This window comes from Oryctolagus cuniculus, chromosome 11, assembly GCF_051225735.1.
Source record: "Oryctolagus cuniculus isolate XC-2025 breed Fujian yellow rabbit chromosome 11, ASM5122573v1, whole genome shotgun sequence".
Classification (NCBI taxonomy): domain Eukaryota; kingdom Metazoa; phylum Chordata; class Mammalia; order Lagomorpha; family Leporidae; genus Oryctolagus; species Oryctolagus cuniculus.
This window is the reverse complement of record NC_142877.1, coordinates 105,453,289-105,480,191: the sequence shown is the minus strand read 5'-3', so window position 1 is coordinate 105,480,191 and position 26,903 is coordinate 105,453,289. Positions and strand designations below refer to the sequence as shown.

At 42.6% G+C, this 26,903-nt stretch overlaps 1 protein-coding gene across 9 annotated transcripts in view; it reads left to right on the top strand.

Annotated features, from left to right (window-relative positions):
- The first annotated feature begins 9,055 nt into the window (after positions 1–9,055).
- Positions 9,056–26,903, top strand: part of IGF1 (insulin like growth factor 1) — a 76,977-nt gene continuing 59,129 nt past the window's right edge. For 2 of the 9 annotated variants that reach the window (XM_008256718.5, XM_008256716.5), the window contains exons 1-2: positions 9,061–9,564; positions 14,657–14,813. In XM_008256718.5, the coding sequence (XP_008254940.1) occupies positions 9,502–9,564; positions 14,657–14,813 (220 nt within the window). In that variant the 5' untranslated portion in view covers positions 9,061–9,501. Of the gene's footprint in view, positions 9,565–11,242; positions 11,379–13,243; positions 13,847–14,656; positions 14,814–26,903 lie in introns of those variants that run through there. The other 7 variants (XM_008256720.5, XM_008256717.5, XM_017341617.4 and 4 more) reach the window with 5 other exon arrangements.

Genomic DNA, 26,903 nt, shown 5'->3' with positions numbered 1-26,903 from the left:
GATGAGGGTGCTGAAGAAGGGAGTGTTTCAAGTGGCAGGATGCAAATTTAGATGTGAGAAAAGGGCTTTGAGAAAGCACGAGACCCAGGAACATGTGAGGGAGATGATTCCAGCAAGCAGACAGTGGCCAGATCAGCGGGAGGGAGGACTGGTTAGAAGCCCACTCAGGAATCAGAAGTTCATCAGTCCAGTGTGGAAAGCAGTAGGCCAAAGGAAAGGAAGGGTGTGGATTTTATAGACACTTAACGAAGCGGTGGAAGACTGAGAGTGAAGTTTGGTGAGCAAGTGGATACAAAAGCCAAGAAAGCACACCAAGACCAAGATAATAGAGAGTCCCCAATGAAAGAGACTTCCACACACACACACATACCTGCTACATTTTCAGCTTACACTAAAAACAGATAATACAGCATCCACTAATGATGTTCTAATGGCTGTTTCTTAAGTTTCCTGATTATATAAGTCATACTTGCTCCATGTGTTAAATGCAGAAAGGTGTTAATAAAATTAAAATTCATTTATCACCTTCCGATTACATCTTTCCACTAAGGACCAGGCACAGAGTCAGTCCCCGAAGTCCTAAGCATGGACAAAACCTCTTGATCCATTGCTGAAGGGTAGATCACCCCTGAACATCACCTTAGGCAGACAGTTCTCCTATTGGTCTAAGCAGTGACAGTTCTTAGAAGGGAATGAACACACGTCTTCGTATCCAGAGGAAGTAGGCACAGATGTGATATACGTGTTTATGTGCATGGGTTTGAGTCGTGGCATGTGTGTGTATGTTCTATACACACTGGTTCCTCTTAGTGGTAGAAAGAAAGCAAAACACTGTTTATTTTCTTGTCGCCAATCAGCAGCCTTTTTGTGGAATATTACTGACTTAGCTGAGGCAAGTGTCCCGTGACTTCCTTTTAGCAATCTTCAAGAAACGGGAAGTTCAGGAGCCAGAGGTTTAAGAAAAATGCATGGGAAGAAAATTTAGAAATGGAAAAACATAATCCATTTCTTTGAGTTGTCTTTTTTGCAACTGGGAAAAAATTATTTTATTCAGTTTTCCCGACAGAAGACCACCTTTGTAGCCACTAGTGCAAGTTAATTTCACGTGTCCACTTAGCTAGGCCACAGTACTCTGATATCTCTTCAGCCATTGTGCTAAAAGTTTCTGTGATTGTTTTGAGTTGAGACTAATGCTTAGATCTGTAGTTTTTGGGTAAAGCAGATCACCTTCCAGGCAATGGTGGGCCTCACTCAATCAGTGGCAGGCCTGCTGCAGGAAAAGACTGACCTTGCCAAAACAAGCAGGAATTCTGCCAGCAGACAGCCCTTAGACCCCAATGACAACTCCTCCAGGCCTTCAGCCTGCTGGGTCGCTGGCTCCTGAAGGTTTTGGACTTGTTAAGCTGCTGCAATCACATGAGCTAATTCCTTCAAATGAATCTCTCATGATAGACATGTTTATATCCTGCAATTTGGTTTCTCTAGAAAACCCTACATAACTGGGCTTTTGGAAAAGATTTATTTTATTAATTAATTATTAATTTATTTGAAGATAAAGGGAGGAGGAGTGGAGAGAAAGAAAGAGATGTCTTCCTTTCCATCGTTGGTTCACTCTCCAGATGGCCACAGCAGCCAGATCTGGGCCAGGTAGAAGCCAGGAGCCAGGAGTCGGCCACGCGGGAGGCAGGAGACAAGGTACTCAGGGCCGGCATATGCTCTGGACACATTAGCAGGAAGCCAGCTCAGAAGTAGAGCAACCAGTACTTGAACAGGCGGTCCGATATGTTGCCCCCCACCACCACCACCGAGTTTAAAATTTTATTTTGATCTCTGAGAGAGGCTGAGGACTTTCTGGGGTGTTGTAAAAAGGAAGACAGTGTACTATAGGCACAGCTGAGCATCTGCAAGGTGTTTAAGGGTCTGTATCAGGCAAAGGATGAGGCACCATCTCCAAGGATGGATCATTGCCAAGGGCTTCCTTCCATAGCATCTCCTCTTCAATTGAACATTCAAACTGCGTTCTAGGAGATAGTCCTCAAGAGGAGGCAGATTGCAAGGCTCCCTGGCAACACCTTGAAGTACAAAACTGAGGCTGGAGGCTGTGCACCCTGCTCTCCACGAGCACAGGGGAACTTCCTGGACGGATCCACATGAAGACAGCAATGCTGATAAACCATCGCTCCTACAGAGTCCAGGCCTTGACCTTTTGGCCTCAACCCTTACAGTGGAAAATCTTTATCAGCTATAATCTCTTCATTTTTTAAAATTAAAACCAACTTGGGGATGGTGCTGTGGTGCAGTGGCTTAACGCCATGGCCTGAAGCATTGGCATCCCATATAGGCGCTGGTTCTAGTCCCAGCCGCTCCTCTTCCAATCCAGCTCTGTGCTATGGCCTGGGAAAGCAGTAGAAGATGGCCCAAGTTCTTGGGCCCCTGCACCCATGTGGGAGACCTAGAAGAAGCTCCTGGCTCCTGGCTTCAGATTGGTGCAGCTCCAGCCAGAGCAGCCATCTGGGGAGTGAACCATCGGATGGAAGACCTCTCTCTCTCTCTGCGTCTCCTCTCTCTGTGTAACTCTGACTTTCAAATAAATCTTTAAAAAAAATAAAAAACCAAACAACAACAACAACAACAACAAAAACAAACTTCTCCAAGTGTAAACGCTATAATTAAATCTTTCACAATGCAGTATCTGGCAAAACCACTGAGTGGTCAATTTGCAGGTGGGTGCTTCCCCGAGACTGCTCAGAGGGACCTAGGTTATCAGGTAACCAGCTCTGTCAGAGGCACCGCCTGTTCCCAGGGTTCATCACAGACTTGGTTACATATAAAGCTCGTGTACAAGGGCAACATGAGGGAGTTCAGATTGCTCTCCAGTCTTCCAAGATGTGCAGAAGACTGCTGGTGGGGAAGGGAGGGAACAAAGAGGCTGGCGGGGAAGGGAGGGAACAAAGAGGACACACAGCATAGGACCCTGAGCTCATGGCCAATTATCCCCAAGGCTGAAACTCTCCGCATTGCTGTGTAACTTTGCTCATGCTGTTCCCTCTATCTTGGGGGTGAACTCACGCTTCAAGGCCTAATTCAAATACTGTTCTCTCAGCAAAGGCTTTTTCAACATCTCCAGGCCCTGTAAAAGATGCCCCAGGGGAGGGGCTCTCAACCATCTAGGAACATGGGAACACATTTGTCTGGTGGTCCGTTGTAATAGGCAGGGCCCCCATTCCCAGCTCTTACATTGTGGCTATGTATGCACTTTCTTAACACAATAAGGTTTACCCTGCACTGAATAATCTCATACATCAGACTTGCAAATACCAACTGCACATTGTTTATCCTAACAGTTGGCCACCTGCAATATTATTTACTTACTTTAAATACATAGTCTCCTACATGGATATTTTAAGACTTAGAGGCACATGTTTTTAAATTCAACTTTAAAATATCTGTTTTACTTTTTTCTTTTTTTAATTTAAAAATGTCTATGTTAATTACAGCATCTCTTGCCCTACACAGAAGGTATCCTTAAAAACAAATACCATAAAAACAAAATGGCATTGTTAAATTCTATTATGCAGTTCCTACTTTTTATTACAGAAACTGCCACCTGCAAAGATTTGGGGCTTAGGAAGTGTCAGCAAGGCGTTACAAACAGACTTGTACTGAAATGAGATTGTCTTCCTGGCAAATTCAGGATAGAAAAAGAATTTAAAATGGAGCTGCTTCCATGCCGAAGTGATACTTTAACACCACGGTCTTTGACAGTGGGTGTGAGAGCCCACACTGAAAGCTGAGGGGGTAGAAAACACAAAGAGCCGGTGCTGTGGCTCAATAGGCTAATCCTCCACCTTGTGGCGCTGGCACACTGGGTTCTAGTCCCGGTCGGGGTGCCGGATTCTGTCCCAGTAGCCCCTCTTCCAGTCCAGCTCTCTGCTGTAGCCCAGGAGTGCAGTGGAGGATGGCCCAAGTGCTTGGGCCCTGCACCCGCATGGGAGACCAGGAGAAGCACCTGGCTCCTGGCTTCGGATCAGCACGATGCACCGGCCGCAGCACGCCAGCCGTGGCAGCCATTGGAGGGTGAGCCAATGGCAAAAGGAAGACCTTTCTCTCTGTCTCTCTCTCTCACTATCCACTCTGCCTGTCAAAAAAGAAAAAAGAAAAAGAAAACACAAAGAACAGACAGGGAGCTGGTGGTGAAGCCTGGGTTGTCAGGAGCTACGTTTGTCTCCTTCTGCGAGTCATTCATGATTCTATCCAGCACCTACACCCATCTCAGTCTCTCTTTTTTATAAAGATGGATTTACTTGAAAGGCAGAGTGACAAAAAGAGACGAGGAAAGAGATAGAGATCTTCCATCTGCTGGTTCACTTCCTAAATGCCTACAACCACCAGAGATAAGTCTGGGGCTGAAGTAAGGGGCCACAAACTCCATCTTGATCTTCCATGTGTGTGGCAGGGGACCAAGCACTTGACCCATCACCTGCTGCCTCCCAGGGAACATATTAGCAGAAAACAGGAAGCTGGATCAAAAGTGGAGGTGGGAGGCTGGCGCTGTGGCATAGTGGGTAAAGCTGTTGCCTGCAGTGCCAGCATCCCATATGAGTGGTGGTTCAAATCCTGGCTGCTCCACTTCCTATCCAGCTCGCTGCTATGGCCTGGGAAAGCAGTAAAAGATGGCCCAAGTAAGAGGGGGCCCCTGCACCCACTTGGGAGACCCAGAGGAAGTGCCTGGCTCCGGATCATCACAGTCTGGCCGTTGCGGCTAATTGCAGAGTGAACCAGCAGATGAAAGATCTCTCTCTCTCTCTCTCTCTCTCTGCCTCTCTTTCTCTCTCTCTGCCTCTCTTTCTCTGTGTAACTCTGCCTTTCAAATAAATAAATCTTTAAAAAAAATGGGTGTGGGACACTATTCCAGGCACTCTGATATGAGACACTGATGTCCCAAGCAGGAGCTTAACCCAGTGTACCACAATGCCCACCTCCTTTTTAAAATAAATTTATTACGTATTGATTTATTTGAAAGGCAGAGTGACATGATGTTCTAAATACTTTACTCATTTCTTTTTTAGACTTGTATTCACTGAACACAGTGCTTTGTGCTCATACCAGGAGTTCAGCATTATTAATATGGCCATAAGGAAAACAATGTCCTCATGAGGTTTATCATCTTTCTTCCCCGTTTATACATCTTGTACTCCGTCCCTTGGTAGACTACAGTGAGTCGCGTATCTGTCTTATTTCTTTCATAGGACTTAATCAACGGAAGCAGCTTCAAACGTATCTGAATCCAGAGCTTTCCAATACCCCCTACTGCAGCCAGACCCCCAAATCCTGAGCTGAGATAGCCGCGACAGTTTTACAGAAGCCCACTAGAGGGCGCGCACATTTTTCAATTCCCAAAGAAAGCGCCTACGTGGGTTGTACCCCTGAGGTTTGGAATTGGTGTCTCGTTTTCCCACTTTGAATTCAACATGGGGCAAATGTGGTGAGCCCTCAAGTTCTCTCATTCCACCCACCCATCTTTACCCCATGCAGTGACTTCTCCGCTGCCATAACGAAGTTCTTTTGCTCACAAAACCACAACAATTTCGTTTGTTTCCAGCATTTGTCCTTTTGACATTTTAGAAGAAATAAGATCCAAGTTTGGTGTTGAAAAGAAAGCATTGATTTCTTTAGTCCGAGGAGTTCTCTCTCCTTCCTATTACCATTTTCCTAGCTGTGGGGGGAATGCTCCCTGGAGCTAAGATCTTCTAGGGGTGGGGTGTGTGTGTGTGTGTGTGTGTGTGTGTGTGTGTGTGTTAGGAGAGGTGACAGGGGTCCTTCTGAGCAGATCTTTCAGAGCTAACATCAGCCCTCTTGCTGCAGATTGAGGTCCAGCTTTTTCCTCTGACTTTCACATTCTGGATGGACAAGCTCTTGACCTCAAACACTGGAGAATGCACTACCTGATCTCAGGACTACAGTCCTCACCAACCATGATCCAAGAGAAATACCCAATGGTTTCCCACAAGTTCTTTCCCCTATAGATTGCCCTGGAACCTTAGGCCTCACCCTGTATTCGATTCCAAAGTTTTCTTTCCTTAAAATATCCATTCTAAGGGTTTTTTTTTTTTGGGGGGGGGGGGTGAGGGGAGTCAGCAAAGATTATTCATGAAATAAATCGCAAATATGTCCTATTGCACATGGGTATGAAATTACCTTTGGGGTGACCTCCTCTCCAGGTTAGGCAGGGAACATAGCAAAAGAGGGAGACCCTGGGTTCCCCTTTCTGTGAACCTCAGCCAGCTTGCCCTTTAAGGAAATGAACATTTTTTTTTTAAGAAAGGTGTCAGAAGTCCCCAGAGGCTGTAGCTTTTATGCAAATGCGCTACTCAGGAAGCCAGCTCACAGAGGGTCATTTATATCTCACAGGCGTTACACATGCAAAAAGTGAGCTGTGAATCTGAATTTCCAGGAGTGCATGTTCTCAGGATGAGCACATCCTGGCAGTTAGCTGTTTTGGTGGCACCCAACTCCCGTGCCTCCTCGTCAGATGTTTTTCCAGGCGAAGGGCTGCCTAATGCTCAGCAGTTTCAGAATGACCCTAAACGTTCCTCTCCAGTGGGACTTCCTGACCTGAACTTGCCCCCGGCGCCAGATTTACCAGCACCTCCGAGTCTCTAGGAATAGGTGCATTTGTTTCCTTTTCCCTTAATCAGGGACAGCCGTCAGTCATTAAAAAGGAATCACGTGGCCCAGTTATTGCCCTTCCTTTCACATTGCCTCCTGGAATTAGCCAAGAAGACGGCCGTTTCTCTAGGAACGACAGCCCTGCTCTGTTGCTAGTCCCCCCCCCCCACCAGAAATATAGACCCTTCTCCAAATTTAAATCTACATTAATCACTTCAGGAAATTGCTTCCTCCATTGGAAACTGATAGCTCACATCGGAATGGTTCCACAGCACAGCTGATGACAATTATGACCCACTGAAATTTCAGTTTTCTTTGATTGTGACAAAAACTGGGACATAAATTAAAACCCAATTATCCTTTAAGGGTAATTGGGGTTATAAAACCAAGATCGTCGGTGTGTTGATGTTGCAGGAGTGCCGTGTGTGAGGGGATGGTAGGTGTTCTGTCCCCAGAGCAGTATTTCATACAGAAGGGTCTGAGGATAAGGTAATCTGTGCCCAGTGTGTACCAAGGGGGCACATCAGACAGGGGGACAGACTCAGGCAAATGTAGTGAGCATCCAGGAGAAATTGGAATGGTCACGGGATGCCGACACAGCAGCGGGAAGCGTGGGACAAAGTGCTGGCTTGCCCCTGGGAAGGTAGCCTGTGGTGGAACAAAGGACCAGAGCCAAGGCTCCAGCCTGCACCTGACCCTGCACACCTGAAAATCAAAGTTCGTTCTTACCTGCGAGACACATGAGTTGAACTCTGGTTCCATGCACTACGTCATCAAGGTCCCTAAGAAGAGCATGGACTTGGCTTTTTTGCAGAGAGTGGGATCTGGGAAAGTGGCAGGAAAAAAAAAAAAAAAGACATGGGGTAAGTCAAGTCATAAATCAAGTGCGCAATGAAAGCTTTTGAAAGGAAGCCTTGGATGATTCTTTCAATGCAGGGGTTGCTCACATATCTGGATTCACCCAGACGGCTGTCTCTCGATGACACGACTTTGTATACTCTTCAGGTCTTCCCTGACCCGTCCCAATTTTGTACCTCAAACCTCTTGTAGGCAATCCCTCTTCCCCCATCCTGGATTTTCGAAAACGTTTCACTTCCCTGTCTTTCCAGAGAAATGTGTCGCTCCCTCCTACTGTGTACTGTTCATAGTTTTAAAAGAGCACATACTCACCACATGACAATGAACTTTCCCTCCCTGTCCCTCAGCCAAAAGCCCCAAGAAGTCTTGACTACGCTTGGCCCTTTTTGTCTCTCTATGGATCTGTGTCATTGGGCGTATAGTAGGTCCTCAGAAAAATGATGCTGAATAAAACATGACCCCAGATCTCTCACTGGTGTTTCTGGAAGGTAAATATTGCTGAGTTATTAACTATGCAGGAGACATCACCAGACCCAACCCTCTGCAAAAACAAATAAGTTTTCCTTTGAAAGCATCTCCCTCTACACACAAACTTCTGGCTACAGGAGGATATAAACAGCCACCTTGGGGTTCAGTCGACGTGTCAGTGTTGTCAAGTCCCCTGACAGTGACAAGTAACACACGAGATCCAGGTATTTCCACCATGCATGTGAAACATCCAGGAGAAGGACTATGTCTGATCTGGGCTTTTGCAACCACGTTTCATAATCCACTTTCTTATCAAGTGCCTCGGAAAGCCAAAGAGAAATAGGTACAAATTGTATCCACAAAAGATAAGACCTTGATTCTCCCGGGCCAAGCCAAGTATACATTATAAATAGCAAAACAGCTGGCTTGGACCCTGCTGCCGGCCACTACCCAGTTGAGGGATTTGAATGACATCATAACCCTTGAGAGGGTAAAGCTAGCCAGCTGGTGTTATTTAGAATGCAGACAGATTGGAGAAAGAACACACACACGCACACACACACACACAGAGGTTCCAGTTTTGCAGAAAAATATGAACAATAGTTTGCCCCTCAAGTGCCATTCCCCTAGAATGTTTAATGGTAACAAAAATGAAGAACACGATTTTATTTTAATTTTTCAGTTCGTTTTACAGCTCAGCATAGTCTTTGCCTTGACCTGGGCAAAAAGCGTCGGCCAGTATCCTAAAGGGAGCCAATCCAATGCCACCTGCCCCTTCTGTAAGTAGGTTCTAGGAAATGAGATCATTTCCCTCATTTGGCACCTGTGACAAGGGGTCACCTGAGCTCTGTCTGCCAATCTATATTTCTCTGGTCATTTCAGGGTTAAAATTGTAGCGTTTGCTAGAGGTGGTCTTTCCTTCCTTCCTTTCTTTTTTTTTATTTTCAAAAAAAAAAAACTGTATTTTCCCTAAGATAAAAAGAAAATTGTTCACCCATCCCCCACGTGTATCCCTGTCATACTGGTAAGTGGCATTCGCAGACTTGCTCAGAAAGCAGACCCTTATTTTCCATGGCAGTCTGAGTGTCTTCATGCCTACTAACCCTGTCACTAACACACATTCTTTTAAGGGAAAAAAATTCTTCTGTGCTCTAGTTTTAAAATGCAAAGGTATGATGTTATTTGTCACCATGCCCAAAAAAGTCCTTACTCGATAACTTTGCCAGAAGAGGGAGAGAGAGAGAAGGCAAATGTTCCCCCAGCTGTTTCCTGTCTACAGTGTCTGTGTTTTGTAGATAAATGTGAGGATTTTCTCTAAATCCCTCTTCTGTTTGCTAAATCTCACTGTCACTGCTAAATTCAGAGCAGATAGAGCCTGCGCAATGGAATAAAGTCCTCAAAATTGAAATGTGACATTGCTCTCAACATCTCCCATCTCTCTGGATCTCTTTTTGCCTCATTATTCCTGCTAACCAATTCATTTCCAGACTGTGTACTTCAGAAGCAATGGGAAAAATCAGCAGTCTTCCAACCCAATTATTTAAGTGCTGCTTTTGTGATTTCTTGAAGGTAAATATTTTTTTTTTCTCTTTGAAGTCATTGGGGGAATTTTACTTAAATTGTGTACTGTTTTTCTTCTGCCTAGAACTGATATTCACTTTACATTTTTCATTGTTTCGGAACTGGGAGTTATTTATAAATTGCTGAATATGCAGTTCTGTGGGATCTGAAAAAATAGCTCCGGGAGATGGATGCATTCGCATAGATATCTTTATGAGTAGAAACTATTGCAAGGTACTTATGCTAAATCCTCCACTTCTGCAGGGCTTCGGTGGTGTCATTATAGAAGATTCCTTTAAATCCTGTCTATGGCTAAGGGCTACAGAGCGTGGATATGAACTTTGGGATCTTTTCTTTCTTTTGCAGGTGCAGATGTTTTATTTTTAAGACCGCTGTGTGTGTGTGTGTGTGTGTGTGTGTGTGCGTGCTTGTCAGGACTTTATTTTACAAGACATGCCTCATGTAAAGAGTTCCATTTCAGATGGTATTAAAGCTTTTAAATATGATCTTTAGATCTAAGGTTCCGGAACTCCCTGCACTTACTGCCCAGAGAGACAAAGTTAGAGCAAAGTTTAATTTGCTCTTATGAAAAAGAAGTCCTTGACAACTCTTGCTGACCTTGCATATTCGTACAATCTAAACAAATGCATACTGTATACGGGAAGCAGACACTTTGTAGCAGCTGCTTGTCCAGTGTTTTCTCTCCCGGAGAGGACTTTTTCTGGGCAAAGTTTGGACTTGGGATTTTGTGTTGTAAATGTCTGATTTTATCTGCCCTGTTGCAAAGTCTCTTTAGGTAAATTTGGCTGCCGTTGTCAATGCACCAACTTCTCGTTTTTGATCACTGGCCCTGGTTCAAGTTTCCATTCTCAGCAAAATTATATCCTTTACGACTTGTGTTTTTTCAATTTGCAAGCACTTTTAAGCCGCTGTCACTGGCTCCTCCGAAGCAATTGCCTGAGGGCTCAGTTCATAAACCGTCCCAGCCACTTAGTGCAGCATTCGTTCGCTGCTTTCAGTACTTCATCACTCTTTCTTAGCAGAGGAAGTGGCTTGGGAGTTGAGGATACAGCCTTGTCAGGCACCTGATTCTGCTGTCCTTGAGATGCCAACACACGCTCTGGCCAACTTGCTTTGAAAGAAAGGCAGGCAGTGCATATATCACCTCGGGGGTCAGGCAGCTGGGGGTTTTGTCTGCCTGCTTAGGTGAGCAGCAGCCAGGCTGTGGAGGGTTCTGTCTGCATTCAATACAAGTTGGGGAAATTGTCTCCAAGTGAACTTTTCATGCCGTGTACGCTAAGCGTTTCAGAAGTGGAGTTGGCAGCTGTACTTACAGCAGGAAGTGGCTCGAGGGAACTGTGTGCTGGTTCAAACATAATTCAAACAGCGTAAGTGTCCTGTCTAGAGACAGACCCCCCAGGAAACCAGATGCTGATTGTACGCCCAGTGGCAAGGTATTTCCAAGTTGGTGAGCCTGGGCAAGGGAGGAGAGGAGCAGGCTGGGGCTCAGGCCACTCTTCCCGGCCAGCTGCAGGAGACACACGGTGGAAATGAGTGGTTTGACTGGGGGGGTGGGGGGAGGGAGGATGGACTCAGATGCCAGCTGTGCAATTTGTTCATTGTTTGAATGGACAAAAAGCAGTTTACTCAGGCTCACAGCATACCTGCCTGGGTGTCCAAATGTAACTAGAAGCTTTCACAAACCCCACCCCCAAGGCAGCACATGCTTTTAAGTCCTTCGTTTTCTATGCACATCAGCCTCATAATACCCACCCTAACCTGCTGTAAAAGACCTGGAACAAACAAAAATGATTACACCTACAGTGAGTATTTTCTTATGACTATTGCCCTCAAATTTTACTGGGCATTTTTGGTGCAGTGTAGACATCTGGGCTCGACTGATATGCCATCTCTCTGAGCTAGAAAGAGAGAACTCTTAAAAAATCTGGATTGGTGACTGATTTTTGAGGAACTATATTGCTTTTTTTTTTCTCTTCTCTTTCTGGTTCTTCCTTTTCCCCCTCTATCACATCTTCTGTTTTTCTCTATCGCCAAGGCTTTTGTATTTGGCAAAATAAAAGGCCAGGGGAATGAGGAGCATATGGGGACACTTATTTCAAACTTTTAACTCTTAAGCAAGTTCGTTATTGTTTTCTTTGGTGGGAACATGATGTGATAAATCCTCTGGTTCTCTGGGGGTGGACTGGACTGTTCCCTGAACCAAAAGGAAATGCACAGGAGGTTCTATCTTGGGCAAGAACTATAAGTACTGATATTTATCTGACAATAGAACTCAGAAAAAGAGGGGGGAAAATCTATCTAGAAAGCTTAAATTTGTAAATGCTAGAGATATAGGAGTATTGCTGGACTTAAATGTGTTCTATCAGAAATAGCTGTTAAAAATAGGGTTTTGCCACCTAATCAAGTTCTGAATTCACTAAGGCTATAAACTGAGACAGCCCCTCCCCCACCCTGGATTGCACAAAAAGTAAAGAACTTGAAGGCATCCACCATTGCAGGTGCTTAGCTCTCAGCATTATCATCAGCTCCTCCAGGAAGGGAGGGGTGGAGAAGCAGGACTGGTGAAATCACATAGGTTCTGGAGCTGGCCCATTGCCAGGGTGTGGGGACACGCTCTGTAAGGTCAGTCACGGCTTTGCTCTTTTGAAAAGAGCCATGAAGTACAGTGGGGTGGGTTGGCTGAGGTTCCCTCTGCAAAGACTGAAGGGGAAACCCCCAACTACTTCTTTTACAACTAAGACAAATGAGCACTGGGTGATGACTTGTTCCTCACAGCCCCAGCAGCTTTGGCTTTGTGGGAGTGGAGGGTTCCATGCTGAGGCTGAGAAAATGAGTTGTCAAAATGGAGTCAATGTCCAGATGAGCTTTTACCTCCTCTTATATTTTATGTCTATTATTTATGATGATTTGCAAATAGAGGGTGCTTTTCATCTTCCACTGTTTTACAAGCATTAACTAAATATTTATACTGTGTTAACAAGAGTCAGGGTTTGGGTTTTTTTCCCAGTTGCTGGGCTGAAGGTCTGGCCACAAAAATGGAAATCTTAATTAAAATGATGGAGCAAACACTGCCACTGATCCAGAGCCATTAAGTTGGGAGTTCATGGAGGACAAGGCGGGTGGCCAGAAAATCAATGACTGAGCCTGTTTCTCCAAAACTGATGGGATTCAATGGACCTGCCCCTCTGGAGAGGTTCAAAACAAGGCTCTTTAATAATTATGGCTTCCAGCCTAAGTCCATGACCCCTGGGATAGGGTCCTTCACCTCACTTCCTGTCTGTGGTTCTTCCCGTGCTGCTGAAAGTAGATGCGAAAGGTGAGAGAAAGGCAAAGTTGCTCACCTTAGGAGCTTCCTGGAAAAAAGCACATCCCTGTGTCACAAGTAGCAATATGGAAAAATTTAATGATCATCTTAGCTCTTTTTGACTGCTTAGAGTGAGGGGGAGACTTGAGCCACAGGAATCTTGACTTTGGCAGGGCTGCCACTTGGCTGGCTGTCATTGGCGAAGTCACGCCAACCAGGGTCCCTTGGTAGATTTTGCTGTAAAATGGATACAGTGACATGCAAGTCCCTCCAAGAGATGAAGTCAGAGTTCCTGTGTTGAAAAAAAAAAAAAAAAAAAAAAGAAGAAGAAGAAGAAAGGCTTTGGCAGGTTTTGAGCCCACTGCCCAGGCCATGGAAGAGACTTTCTCCACCTGTGTGGATTTGATATTGGACATGGGGGAAGGGCCCAAGGATGCAGAAGGAGTAGCATTTACTTAGTGTGGAAGCTCAGAAACAATACCCCAAAGCGTGCCTCTAAGGCATGCTGTGTGCTTTGAACTAAAAGAAATAAGAAAACCTTGGAAGCAAAATCTCTTTCTGACTTTCCACTGCGCCTCTTTCTGCTCCCAGCAGACCATAGAAACTAGAACCCCTCCTCCCCACAGCCAGACACAAAACCTAGAAATATTACTCTCACCGTTCTGTGACTCTCTGTGTGAGAACTGGCCAAAAAGAAATTATCCTGTCCTATAGTGGGTCACAAGACACTCCAGGAGGGGTCACATCCTATACCCAGGAGATAGAACTGTTATACAGGGGGGCCACGAAGAATCTGAAGAGACAAGCATTGCCGGGTTTCCCCACCTCAGTCTCCTAACATTAGATCATACCCTTTTTGTCCAATCACATTTCTACATGACTGTCCATGCTTCATTGGACCTAAGCATAAAAATCAGAGAGTTCCCCTGGATCTCTGGGTCTTCATTCTGAAGTCTCCTGGTTCAGGTAAAACTTTGATTTTAAAATGTTATGCTTTTCTCTTATTAACCTTTTGTTATAGGGGTGTTGGACGTGACCCTAACGATGGGTGCTCCTGTTGCAGCATGAGCCAATTTCATTTCTAAATCCTGATATTTTTCCTGTTTCTGGTTTTTCCTTCTACTTGTGGTTGTATTAATTGTTGATATTCCCCAGCTAAGATCAGTCTCTCTCTCCCTCTCTAAAGAAAATATAATGCTGTATAGTGTGTTCACAAGTTCTTTTTTAGCCACAGCAATTTATTTTTCCTCAGTAGCTTGGGAATAATGTCTTGATTAATTTCATATTCTGTTCAGTAACGAATGCATATGCCATGTGTGATTGCCAATTTTTATTGATTTTAAACTAACAAATATATTTGGTCTCAAATCTGTCCTGATGACAATTTAACCTTCAATCATTCAAAAGTTCTACCAGGATTTCAGAGAGGTGTGGGTAATACTTGATGGTAATTAATGCAAGCATCTTTCATTTATGTGAGTGTTTCTGGATGTTTTATCTCCATTAGCTGTAATCAGAATCCCAAAAGAAGGGGTCTGGGAGGACTCCTGCCAGGACTCCAAGTAACAAGGGAATTAAACACAGGTTGTTTGATGCAAGACATGCTCAGCGCGTGACCCCCAGCTGTCGCTCACACACTGGGTTGCACTTGTGAGCCAGGTGGTTCTGATCAGCGTCAGATTTGGAAAACTGGGAGTAAAAGCACCCGCGTCCCACCCTCACTCCCCGCGCAAGGACCGAGGAGGAGCTCTGACCCTGCTGCTGTTTCCTTGGCAGGTAAAGATGCGCATCCTGTCCTCCTCGCATCTCTTCTACCTGGCCCTCTGCTTGCTCACCTTCACCAGCTCGGCCACAGCCGGACCGGAGACGCTCTGCGGTGCTGAGCTGGTGGATGCTCTTCAGTTCGTGTGTGGAGACAGGGGCTTTTATTTCAGTAAGTAGCCCTCCCTCTCTCTGCGCCGTGCAAGTCTGAAGTATATGGCTCTGTGAATTTACAACCGCAGGCAGTGTGTGAATAACTGAATGACTGCCCGTGGCTGGCAGCCATCCTCAGCCTCTGAGATTCCTCACCTTAAAGTAAGCATAGAGTTTCAGCGGGGCTGTGGCAGGTTTTGCAGATTTACGATGGAATTTTCCTCCTTAACAGTTTGTCTTTATTTCTTATGGAGCTTTCTTTCAGCTGTTATGAACTACCCTCACTCTTCGGTTCTTTCAATAAAAGGATAAGGGCAGAACAGCCCTGGGGTATTGAGTCTGAGACCCTTCTAAACCTGTGGAATATGTTTAGGGCTGTTTTAATTGTACACAATTTGGGGTAGCATAGGAAGGACTTTCCAGTCCAGGGCACCAGGGGAGAGAATTAAGAGGGCACATCCCACGTTTCTGCATGCTATACAAAATCACCACGGACAGCCAGAAGGTGAACTTCGCTCAAAGGCACCTTTGCAAATCCGCAGGTTCTCTCTAAAGGCGTGCCAAAATGCCATACTCATTTTCCATCCATGCTAATTGCCCTGGATGTTTTTGTCAGCGCTGTCTTTTGGCACAGCTCTTCTCGGGACTTGCCAGGGACATCTCCATCTGGGCAAGGGTATCTGACAAGTGCAGCATCACTTATCTCCTAAGTGGGTCTCAGGTGATTAGAAACTTGACAGTCAATAAAAAGTAGACAGCCAAGTCAATGCCTGCAAATAACAAATGCAAACAAAAGTCAGTGGTTCCTAAGGGAGCTGATCACTTAAAGAATCTACCTCACAGGCATCTGCTTCACTGTCTATTACAATTTAGTGGAAGATGTAAAGCCAGATGCTCATTCTGTATACTTCTTTGGAATTTTAAAGGATTCCAGGAAACTGAGCATGAATCATCCTTAAAGGTTCACATCACCCAAGTGTAGACAGCTTACCTCTGCTACCCACTAAGCTTTGACTAGCTCCTGTGATGATTCAGGCACTTGAAGTCTCTCTCATCTCCTTCCCAAACATCAGCCTGTCTCTGGGTAGGTGGTGTGTGTGTGTGTGTGTGTGTGTGTAATAGTGTATGCTGAAAGTGGAGAGTGTGTATGCCAGATTGGAGGTAGGTAGGGCATATAGGAAGGAAGAAGCTGGTAAGGGGACTGATGGTCTATATTGATCATGGAGTTGGCAGGAAACAATCTTTAAATGGCTAGTGACAGACAACCAGAAGTACCTTCAGTCATTTAAATGGGCAAATTCCCACTCCCTGCTTCCAACCAGTGCTTTAACTAAGTGAATTCATTTATTTTCCAGCAATAAAGCTATTCTATCCAGTTTTCTATAGCAGGGCAGATGAGTGAGTTCATTGGGTGGAAGCTTTTCCAAAAGCAGACTTGTTTTGCCTTTAAAAAAATCCTATGGAAGGTAAATGTGTGACACCAACATGACCCAACAGTAAGTTTTAACTGTTCTATAATTTGCTGCTTCTGATCAGCATTTTTTTCAATGAAGAAGTGGTTCTCACTTATTATGCCTTAAATGAGTGTTGTTGTTGTTGTTGTTTTTACATTGACAATCTATTTGTGAGATTTCCTTTCATCTAGTTCAGTGGATAATTGCCAAGCCCACAAGTGTCCTCTGTTACATGCTAGGTTGAACTATGAGGCTCAGCTTGATGTGCTCCAGGATTTCCATGCATGGTACATGGAAACTAGATCCTTCCATGCCAGTGATGTTTGCATTAGATGATGAAAAATGAGAATGGAAAGAATGACTTGACCCTAAGTAACTCTATGATCCTTATATATGTTCACACAAACACCTAAGAGAATTAGACAACTGTAATGGAAATCAATTTCAAGGCACTGAAGGAGTTCTTTTACTCTGTCACTACCACAATCAAATTTCAGCAAATATTTTTAATTTTGTTTTAATAACTTGAAAGGGAAATGTATATATAGCAACTCTATGTTTAGAGTATGACTTTGGATAGAAAGTGGTTTTATAAATAATGTTTTATTGTCAGTATGGTCATGAAGAGGATATGTTTCATATGTTTGTCTTACAAAATTCCTTGATTTATTTCAATACCCCATCTGACATAGACCCTCAAAACTATTCTTGTTAGCTTTTTAATAAACTGGATAATCCTGTTTGTCCAGGAGAAGTTACCTCTTTAAGGTATTTTAATTTAATTCAAAACATCAAGTGAGCATCTGTTATGTGCAAGAAACTATTCTAGATGCCTAGAAATGAATGGAAGGTTGACCTTGACTTCAAGGAACTCAGTCTAGTTGGGAGGTGAAAAAAAATGCACATAAATATTATCAAGTGTCATAAGAAAAAGTCTTGGAAGAATAGGTTGTATATTCTGCATTTTCTCTGAATATTCTTTTCAGTTTTTAACATCACCTTACCAAGTTCTACCCTCCCATGAATAACACCTTCTCAATGGGCTTCTTGATGCCAAAGGCCACATTCTTGAATATTTTCGATCCTAGTATCTAGTTCATGCCTGGCTGACAGAGTAACCACTCATATTTGACTATTGAGCTGACAGGATTGAATCCAATTCAATATAATGGAATTACTTTTTTCATAGGATCTTTGTGCTATGAACCATTGAGAATTAGGGTTGTCAAACACTTTGGACATTACCCCTCACTTCATGTTTGCCCAGTTATTTGATAAAACTAGCCATCTTTTTTTTTCTCAATTGAATATAATGTATATTAACAATGACTTAGAAACTATATTTTGGTCATCCCCAAGCTACACTGATGATCTGTTTTGTGTCTGAGCCAATTATTCTTACAGGCATTAACTGTTGTCAACAAATTTTATTGAGTTTCCTCTTTGTCCCCTGAGACTTACTGTGTGTAGAGAAGTCAAATCTTGGCATTTACAGTCTTTGAAATACTTTTTAAAGAAAAGCATTCTTCCCTACTTCCCCACTTTTACCGCCTGTTGGTTGACACTTTTTTTTTTCTTAGCTTTGTTTTCAAACTTTTGCTGTGGCTATGCCTTGTATTATAAGCTGCTTCAACTCTCTTTTGGAGTTTTTAATAGTGGAAAGCAGTTTCTGATCTTAGTTTGGATTTTAAACCTCTGAAAGAAAATTGCTTCCCTCTGTATTTTTAGTCAATCCAGAATATTTAACAAGGAGAGTTTTCTAATGCTACTAGAACTGTTCCGAGTAAAGATTTTTTGTAATTCCTATTTTTAACAGATTGATAGAGTGTTGTGAATGAGCTCATAATTCAAGCCCAAGTTCCTGTAGAGCACAGTGGAAGCAACCTTCCACATGATCTGTGCTGTGTACATTTTCCCCATGTACGTGGAACTATAACTAATGTGGCTTCCCCACACATGTTGTGAAATGAAAGATCCAGTGTAGAGCTAATTAATGATTCTGCCTTGTGTATCTGAGTTATCAACCAGCCTTGCGCTGTCATAGTCCTGTGAGAAAAATGGTGGCTTAATGGAGGTGAAAGCACATTCAGAAAGAGCTAGCTATTATCTCACCAGATTGATGGAGCCCTTGTAGAGGCTGGCTCCTTATAACCTTGTTTTGCCTGAAACACAGCAAGAGGTAAAATGAAATAGGAGAAGTTAAGCTTGCCATGGACATAAATTTTGACAGCCATGGTGATTAACCATTTTGACAGGCTGTTTAGGGGCTTGTGGAATTTCTCTCCTTAGAGATACTTTAAAAATTGATGGACAACCAACCATCTTGGATGGTTTCAATTAAGAGCAACCAAAAGCAAGAGAGTTTCTGGGGTCCTTTTTAGTTTTAAGAGTCTATAAACAGTCCCTTAAATAATGTATATGTTTTACCTCAGCAGTCTGGGGAAAAAGAGAAGTAAATCAATTAGAAAAGAAAGTTGGAAACCTTTTTAGCTGCTCCAGATTTATAGCTTTTGTAAAACATACTTCCAATGTGTAGTTATTAAGAACACATTTGAATAAAAGGATGGCATTCTTCCTGTGTTAAAATATATTTTGTAGAGAGTTTAAGTGAAACTTTGCAACTTGATTAACTTTCATCATTATGGATTGCAACAACCTTCGTAGCCTGAGATTATTCTTGCTAATTCAACCTTTTTCCCTTCAACATATAATGCCCAGAAAACTCCTCCCAGACCTGTCATTCATTAGCTATATGACTTTGGCTGATATTTACACTTACGAGGTTGGGATGTCCTTGTCTATGAAACAAGGGAATTTTGTTAAAGTAAATGACTTCTTTTAACTTTAACAGACTCATAGTCTAGGTTGCAATTAACAAGGATTTGGTTCTTTTAAAGAAAGGGGAACCTTGGATTTAAGTAGGGACCAAAGAACATTCAGGCTCCTTTATCTTCTGTACATAGTTTCTGTTGGTCCCCAAAGATAGGAGATTCCACCCACTTGAGGAAAGAGGATCCAGCTGCTTTGTTTTATTTTGTTTCAAGTTGGGCTTCAACCCCTCAGAGATGGAATAGAAGCCCAGAAATAATGCAATACACGCAGGTCACCTGGTCAAAGGAGCACGCCTCGTGGAAACCACACCACCAGCTTTTGTGTTTTGGTTTTTGTTTTGTTGGGAAGAGCTGGCTGACACTTCTCATCTTTACATTTTTTTTTTCACTTTCTTGGCAGTGAGGACAAGTGAATAGGTTCATTTTACAATTTCCCTTTATTAAGTTAGAACAGAAAAATAAGACTCTATAGGCTCCTAACCCTATTTCAATTGAAGAAGCATGTCCAATTTGAGGCACCCAAAGATACCTTCACCCAGTATCAGCATTGTTTTGACAGGGGTTGAATTTAAGCTGTACCATTTGCTTTCCTTTTCCTGGTACTCCTTAGACTGTCAACCATACATTTATGTGGTAGCTGTTCAAAGTTAGGGGTGCAGTCGCTAGCTGTGATAAGGCTTTTATCTTTGAAACTAATTGGTACTATTGCAGAATTCGCCCTTATGATCTTAGACTCTTTAGTGCCACGAAGCTAAGAGCCCACAGATACTGTTCGAGAAAAGCAGTGCATTTTTGCATTGACTCCAAATGCTTGCTACTGCTCTTTAGATGTGCTCAAGAGGACCAGTCTGTGCAACCAAGGGACCATTAAGAAGGCATTGATTTCTGTGCCAGAGTGGAAAGTCATTTATACTTTTCTAACATGGTAATGCTCTTCCATACCACTTTCTCCATGATGGAGTATTATGAGCAGGAAAGTAAATGGTTTAAAACGAAGAGCTTTGTATCTATTGCCAATTGTCTAGTCCTTGAACCCCAGCTCTGCAACAATCTTGGTGAATAAACTTGAACAATTTACTTAACCTCTTTGTTCCTCAATTTTCTCATCTATAAAATGGAGCCTGCTTTCTAGAATTGGTGTGAGGATTAAATGAGTTAACAAATTAGAATATGTTAACTTGGAATAGATTCTGACATTTGGTAAACACCATACACATGTTAGTTATTATACTTATTCTCTTCTGGGATCAGTTTCAGAATTTGTGGCAAAGGTTGAGGTATCTGAACAGTCCAATTATATGTTCATTTTCTCTTCTTGGCAACAGCTGATGAAACCTATTAGTAGTATTAGCAATTGTGTAGTCATATTAGTAATAATAACAAGAAGAGTGTTTTGTGTTTGTCTAATATATTTACTTTTTCAAAATCAAGTTGTATCAGCTTTTCCACTTTGTCTTTACCCAGTTCTTGATGGGCAAGGAATATTGCTTCATTAAACAAATAAGAAATGCGAAACATGGAGATTTTCTGAATTACTTTGCTGGATGGATCCAAAACCAAAGCTAAGCCTATTGTCTCTAAGAAGTTTGTCCATTCAGTTCTTCACATTGTATACAGGCATCGCAGCACAGACAGATGTTTCCAAAGTCCAATTCAGTCCTTTGAGAGATTAAGAGTAGGCATCCCAGGGTAACCCAGTTGATTTTTAATACTTCCCTCAAAAGAGAAGTGAGGAAGAGACCCGTGGAATGACCCTAAATTTTGCCTTCTGGAAAATTCGAGGAAGTGGTAATAGAAATCTTCAGGGTTCACACAAAAAGTCTTTTTTGATTAGAGGCTACTGCTGTACCAGAGCCTTCATAGGCTACAGTCCAGGAACCCAGTCTAATAGAACATTGCAGATCACCTGTGAACACCAGAATACGCAGTGTGGCCTGGGTGAGGCTCTCCTCTGGACAACTTCAAGTTCTGTTCTTCCTCTGCCAGCAAACCCCAGCAGATTCATTTCTTGCAGCTCTTTTTTTTTTTCCCCAAAGACCTACTGAGGAAGATTTGTTTAGTTACTCCCAAAATCTTCCTTGGAGAACTGTGAGTGGTGGTAAAAGGGAGGTGGCTGCAGGGCACCATAACCCAGACAATGAGCCAGACAGGAAGAGTCTTTCCTAACCTGACAATGACACGAACTGTGGGAAGTCAGGAGTTTAGGTTGCAAGTCTCCCACCTGTGCAGGTATCACTTAACCATCTGTATGAAGACCTCCTATCTTCAGTAGAATTAGAATGCCTCCTATCTTCAGTAGCTAGTAAGGCAGACATTTGAGATCCAAGAAAGAGTTTTGGCATTCTGCAAATTCAATGGGCCTCCAAACACTTGTCCAGACAGCATTCCTCAGGGCCTCCATGAAAACCAAACTCCTCTCCAGCAGCCTACACCAAAGCATCAGACACACTGGAAACAGGCATGAGGTCTCTCCCAAGGAGACTTATCATTGTTCTCAATGATGGACTGCAAAGGCTTTGCTCTTTTATGCAGCCAGACGTCTTTGACAACCATAGTGGCGAAAAATCATTTTTGTGTTGAGCTGCTGTGCTGGCATAGTTCCACCTTACACATCTCTAAGAACCAACAGCAAACTCTTACATCCCAAATAATTACTTTTGGTTGCCTGGAAAGTTCAAACTCCCAGTCCTTATTAACTGTTAGTCTAAGGAGATGACAAGATGGCATTTTGTTTGTCTTTATATATATATGTGAGATAGTGTTTAAAACATAGCAAAGAACTGTTATTTGACATATAATTCCCTAACTACAGTAAGTTGTGTGCCTATTTAATGCATTGTTTAGTCTCATATTGGCTAGAGCCACTTAAAGGAGCACTTGGCAAGATCTGGCTTTGCATTCTTGGCATAACTGCTCCCTCTTACTTTTTCACTGAACTTCAAATACCAAGAAGAACCCTCCACTTACTTTACATTTGGCATACTGTTTTTTGCAATTGGCCAGAACCTTTGCACGTGGCCTTCTGCATTCGTCCTAAGGTAATTAATGGCTTTGAAATATCTGATCAGCAAAAGCAAGGACACAAAGAGAAATTGTGCAACCAAAAGAGACCACACAGTCTTTTAAATTAAAACCTTTTGCATTAAATGCTGAGAATTCTGCAGAGATAAGGGTTTCCATGCCCCAAAAAAATGGCATTCTGAAATCCCTGGGAAGATACCCAGGAACACCATTATTGATTAAAGAAAACAGATCTCTTATATCTCCTATATAAAACTTCGTCATTGGTGGAAGTAAATAAAATTAAGGGTTGCTACAAGCTTGGAAAGCTTTAAAAATATTTTTATCAAACATCAAGACTGAAATCCAGATAGAAGTGACACATCCTATTAGTGAAATAGGAGATACTGTGTTTCTGTTTTTGGATTCCAGTGCAGTATTCCTCCATCTAGCATCAGTTAACCATGCCTCTGTCAAAATCCTCCTGCAAATTATATGACCAGGAGAGGCCTCCATGCAACTTTATCCTAATGATCATAAATCTTGATATATCTTTTATTCCAATAAACTCACCTAAGACTTAACACCTTTTTCTTCCTTGCTGCTGAAATTTGCACAGAGAAAAGCAACTCCCCGCCTGACTCCTAAATGGTACACAAAGATTTCATATATGCTTCAGGCATTCCAAGTCCACTTAAGGTCATAATTTAGGCTCTGTATTGTATGTTATATTATTCTGACTCTCTGGTCACTCTCTCCAAAGTCAACTTGGTAGAACTGCTTTGGAATGACTTAGCAAAGCTGCACTCCTGGAAAATCTGAAACAGTCTGACGAGTTGTTGGATCAACTTTTTTCTGGAGATTTCCCTGATGGTCTCAGGCCAAAAGAAATTTACACCTGATTTCTTTCAGATTTCTAAACAAATATTCTATGAATCTCTCCTCATTTTCTTTTATCTGTGGCCTTCCTGAGGTACCAGAGAGGCTGTGTGATGGGCCCTTGTAAACTCGGAAAATTGGTCAGGCATGGAGACTGTTCTGTGAGTCTTTCTGGGAAGATGGTACTACCCCTGTGCCTTTTACTCTGATGAAATGGCTCTTTGCTCAGAGGAAAGTTATTTAGAAAGCCTATCCTGAGCCAACTACATGTGGCCAACTCCTGATCATCTACGAAACTGGGGAAAGGAGCACCAAGTGTTAGAATTCTGGATTCAACTGCTTTGACGACATGGTGGATTTCTCTTCTCCCTCTCCCCTGACCCTATCCCCAACTCCTTAATGAGGCCAGGGGACTTGTTTTTAAGTCCTGCTTCAGTCTCATCCTGCCCACTCCCCCTTCCCAGAGGTGCCATGGGCAGCAGAGGCCCTCAACCTCAGCACTGTCGGGGCAGGGAAGGGGGCATTCCTGTGCATTATAGGATGTTTAGCAACATACTTGATCTCTACCCACTAGATGCCAGTAGTCCTCTTCTCTGAGCTGTGGTAATCAAAACTCTCTGCAGACATGGCTGCCTGTCCCTTTTGAGGGACAAAATTACCCTCAGGAGATTTTGAGAACCACAGGAGTAGACAAGCATCCAGCAACTAGAGAGGAGGGAAAACCATAAATGAAAGTAACATACCAACTATCAGTCGCTGATTAACTAGGAATCTGTGATCCCTCGCCCAGCATAAGCAATGAGAAGAATCATTAGGTTTTGAAAACTTTACTCTGAAAACATAAAAGCTCTTCCTATAAGCTACACAAAGACATTTGCAGGCCTTGCCTTTTGCCTTATAGCTATGGAACTCATTTATTTTAGTAAGAGAAGTAAAGGCAGGCAGAAATGTCCAGAGCAAAATTGTGTGCTTAGAAGTTTGATGGTGACCATCTGGAGCAAATGAAAGAGAAGCTGGCTGTCTTTGACCTCAATATTTGTGGCTGTTCCCTTCTCAGTCACATAATAAATAAACGCTCAAATCCTCACCAGCGAAAAAGTCTGGTTCAAAGGTAGTAGCCACAATTCTCCTCCTCCTTTCTTGTGCCTTTCCTTACTGAGTATTCTCAGTCATTTCACTGCCCAGTGACAGTCAGAAGTTCCATGTTTGGGTCTGACCCAGCTCCCCTACTGAAAAGCTCTGTGACCTTGGAGAAGCTACTTAACATCTTTGGGCCTTAGTGAATGGGAATAAAAACATTATATCTCAGAGTCACTGTGAAGCTAAACCATACAGAGATTTGGAAGCTGAAAGGGCTACCCAGACATATCACTATTAAAGGAATGAATTGGAAACTTTGCCTTGCCTCCCTAATCATGGCCCAAAAATTAGTTCAATGGTTTGACTTGCTTAAAGCCTTATAAACAATTATAATCTGTAAAAGCTAATTTGGCAGTGTAGCTTCTCCACATTCTTAAAAAGAAAAGCAGGCTAGTATCTCCTGCTCATTTGTCGCTTTGCACTTAGACCACCCAAGAGTTAAAATATAGATCTTCAGGTTGTGTTGCTCTTCATTTGCTCTCTTTGGACAAAGCACAAAAGAATTGGAGGCTATCACTTTACCATACTGAACTTGCTGAAAGTGTGTGTCCCCATGAGGTAGCTAGTTATTCACTGAGGTGTCACACACAGGCAAAAGATTCCCATTCCCCCAAGTCAGCTATTGGTGAATTCTGCTGAGCCTCGAGAAAGCAGTGCTCAGCAGAGGGAACACACTCACTAATCAGAAAAGTATCTTTGACTTCTCGAGTTGCCCATCTAAACTACTTCCTTTTCACAGCTCAACTCAGGGGAATTGAATTTTTTGTTTGAGCATGATTTTGATGACAATGAAACAGTTTTGTTACCATACGGACCAGGGGCCATGTGGTTCTTCTATCCCAGGAGCCTCATGTCCCAGAGACACAAGATTTGACGCAACTAAGAAACTTTTGAACCACACAATCAAGTACTGGCTTCTGCTATGAATTTCATTTTCTGTTTTATTTTGAGCTCTTTCCCAAAAAGAAGGAGTAAATTTTAACAATTTTTTTTTTCTGTCCTCCACAGTATCCAGCATGGGGCACTTAACAAATACTTTGATTTGATATTGAAAAAGTCATTCCAAAACTTGTCTCCTTCTACCAGTTCCTAGAATATACCCCCTGACTTTCCATTTACTACTTCCATCACTGTGGATCTAAAATTGAAGGAACTGGGGGAAAAGTCTACAAATCTACTTGATGTCACCTCTGGGGACCCCTTCACTGTTGTCTCCCTGAGAACTCCTAACTCAATAGTAAGCTAACCTTAGTCAACAGGGAAGTTTCAAAGGCTACTTGTAGTTGTGAGATCAGAAACTCCGCTCAATTCCTCAATTATTCCATTTATTTGAAAGGAGTTGTAACTGGCAAGGGAAGATATGCAACAAATGGTACCTCGCTGGCAAATAAGCTTCACAGTAGGCAAAACAGCTGGAGCAACCGTCTATAGAGAACACTACAAGTAATTTATTTGCAAAGCAGAACTGAAGAATTAGAGAGCTAGAAAGAACCACCACACACAGCAATCTTGCCCAGTGCACTCTCTTCCCAAATGAGGGAACCAAGGTCTGGAAAAAAATGATGTGCAAGAGGTCACAAAGCATACTGGTGGGAAAGCCAAGATTACAGTTCAGTCACCTCACACTCAGTACAAAGCTCTTTGCACAGCTGGACACTTTAAAGTTAGCCTTGATGAACTCGTGTAAAGACAGTGCTGGTAACTACAGTTCATAAACCAAGACTGTCATATTCTTCTGGTATAATATATCAGATAGCCTTTGAAAACTGAAGCATTTAACCAATCATAAAGGCTTCTTTTGCAATTTCAATGACCCATTGGTTAACCTTATTGAGTCTTTTAATCTTAAATATGATCAATCTGACTGTAAATCTTCATAAATTAATAGGCTAGTAAATTAATGGGCTAGAGGCTCTTAAAAAGTAAAGACCTAATTTCCTTTTAGAGCTAATTTTGATTTGAAGTTACCTCAGCTGGATGACTACTTGTTGCATTTTGTATTACCTGTTAACTCAGAAGTTACCTGAAACAAAAGGTATTAATGATACATGGTCTCTGTCTCCACACATTCCTGATTTGCTAGTCTTCCATGAAGGTCTTCCATGAAGAAGCTTAAATTTTCCTACGTATTTTTAGTTTTATGTTTCTTTCCATTAAACTTTCCAGCCGTTCATAGACATATTTAGTTTGGCAGAAGGTAGTGGTGACTCATGGAATTAAGAAATTTGAAGGCAAAGCTACTGAAAATGGATCTAATTTCTCTTTGGGGTAATTTGGGAGCGAGCAATTGATAATTTGTCTAATTTTTCCTGGTTTCATCAGCTGCCACACTGCCAAATATTTGTTCCATATGGATGCTTTGTTATTCCTGAAACACATAACAAATTTCAGCTGCAACTATATCTAATATGGTCAAAGGGTAAGACTATTGTTGGCTGATTGTCTCATTGTTTTTGGCTAGACACCCTCAATCAATGGCTATTAAGTGAAAAAACAGGATCATCTTGAAACCATTTTCAGCATGTTCCTTCCTATGGATCCAGCCATTCCACTCTGAGTCTGTCAAGCACAGCAAATGTTCCCTATTAAAGGGATGACTGTTTTCAGCATATGCCAGTTAATTGCATTCACCTTATGATTCCACTCTCTCAATTTAGTGTGGAGATGTTTTTGGCTCTCCAAAGATTCCTTCTTTTCTCCTGATTTTTGCCTCAAAGTATGGAACAGATCTTTAGGGATAAGTTCTGAGAAGATCAATTCACACTCATAGAATAAGCATCATTTAAGGTTTCCTTTAAGATAGTC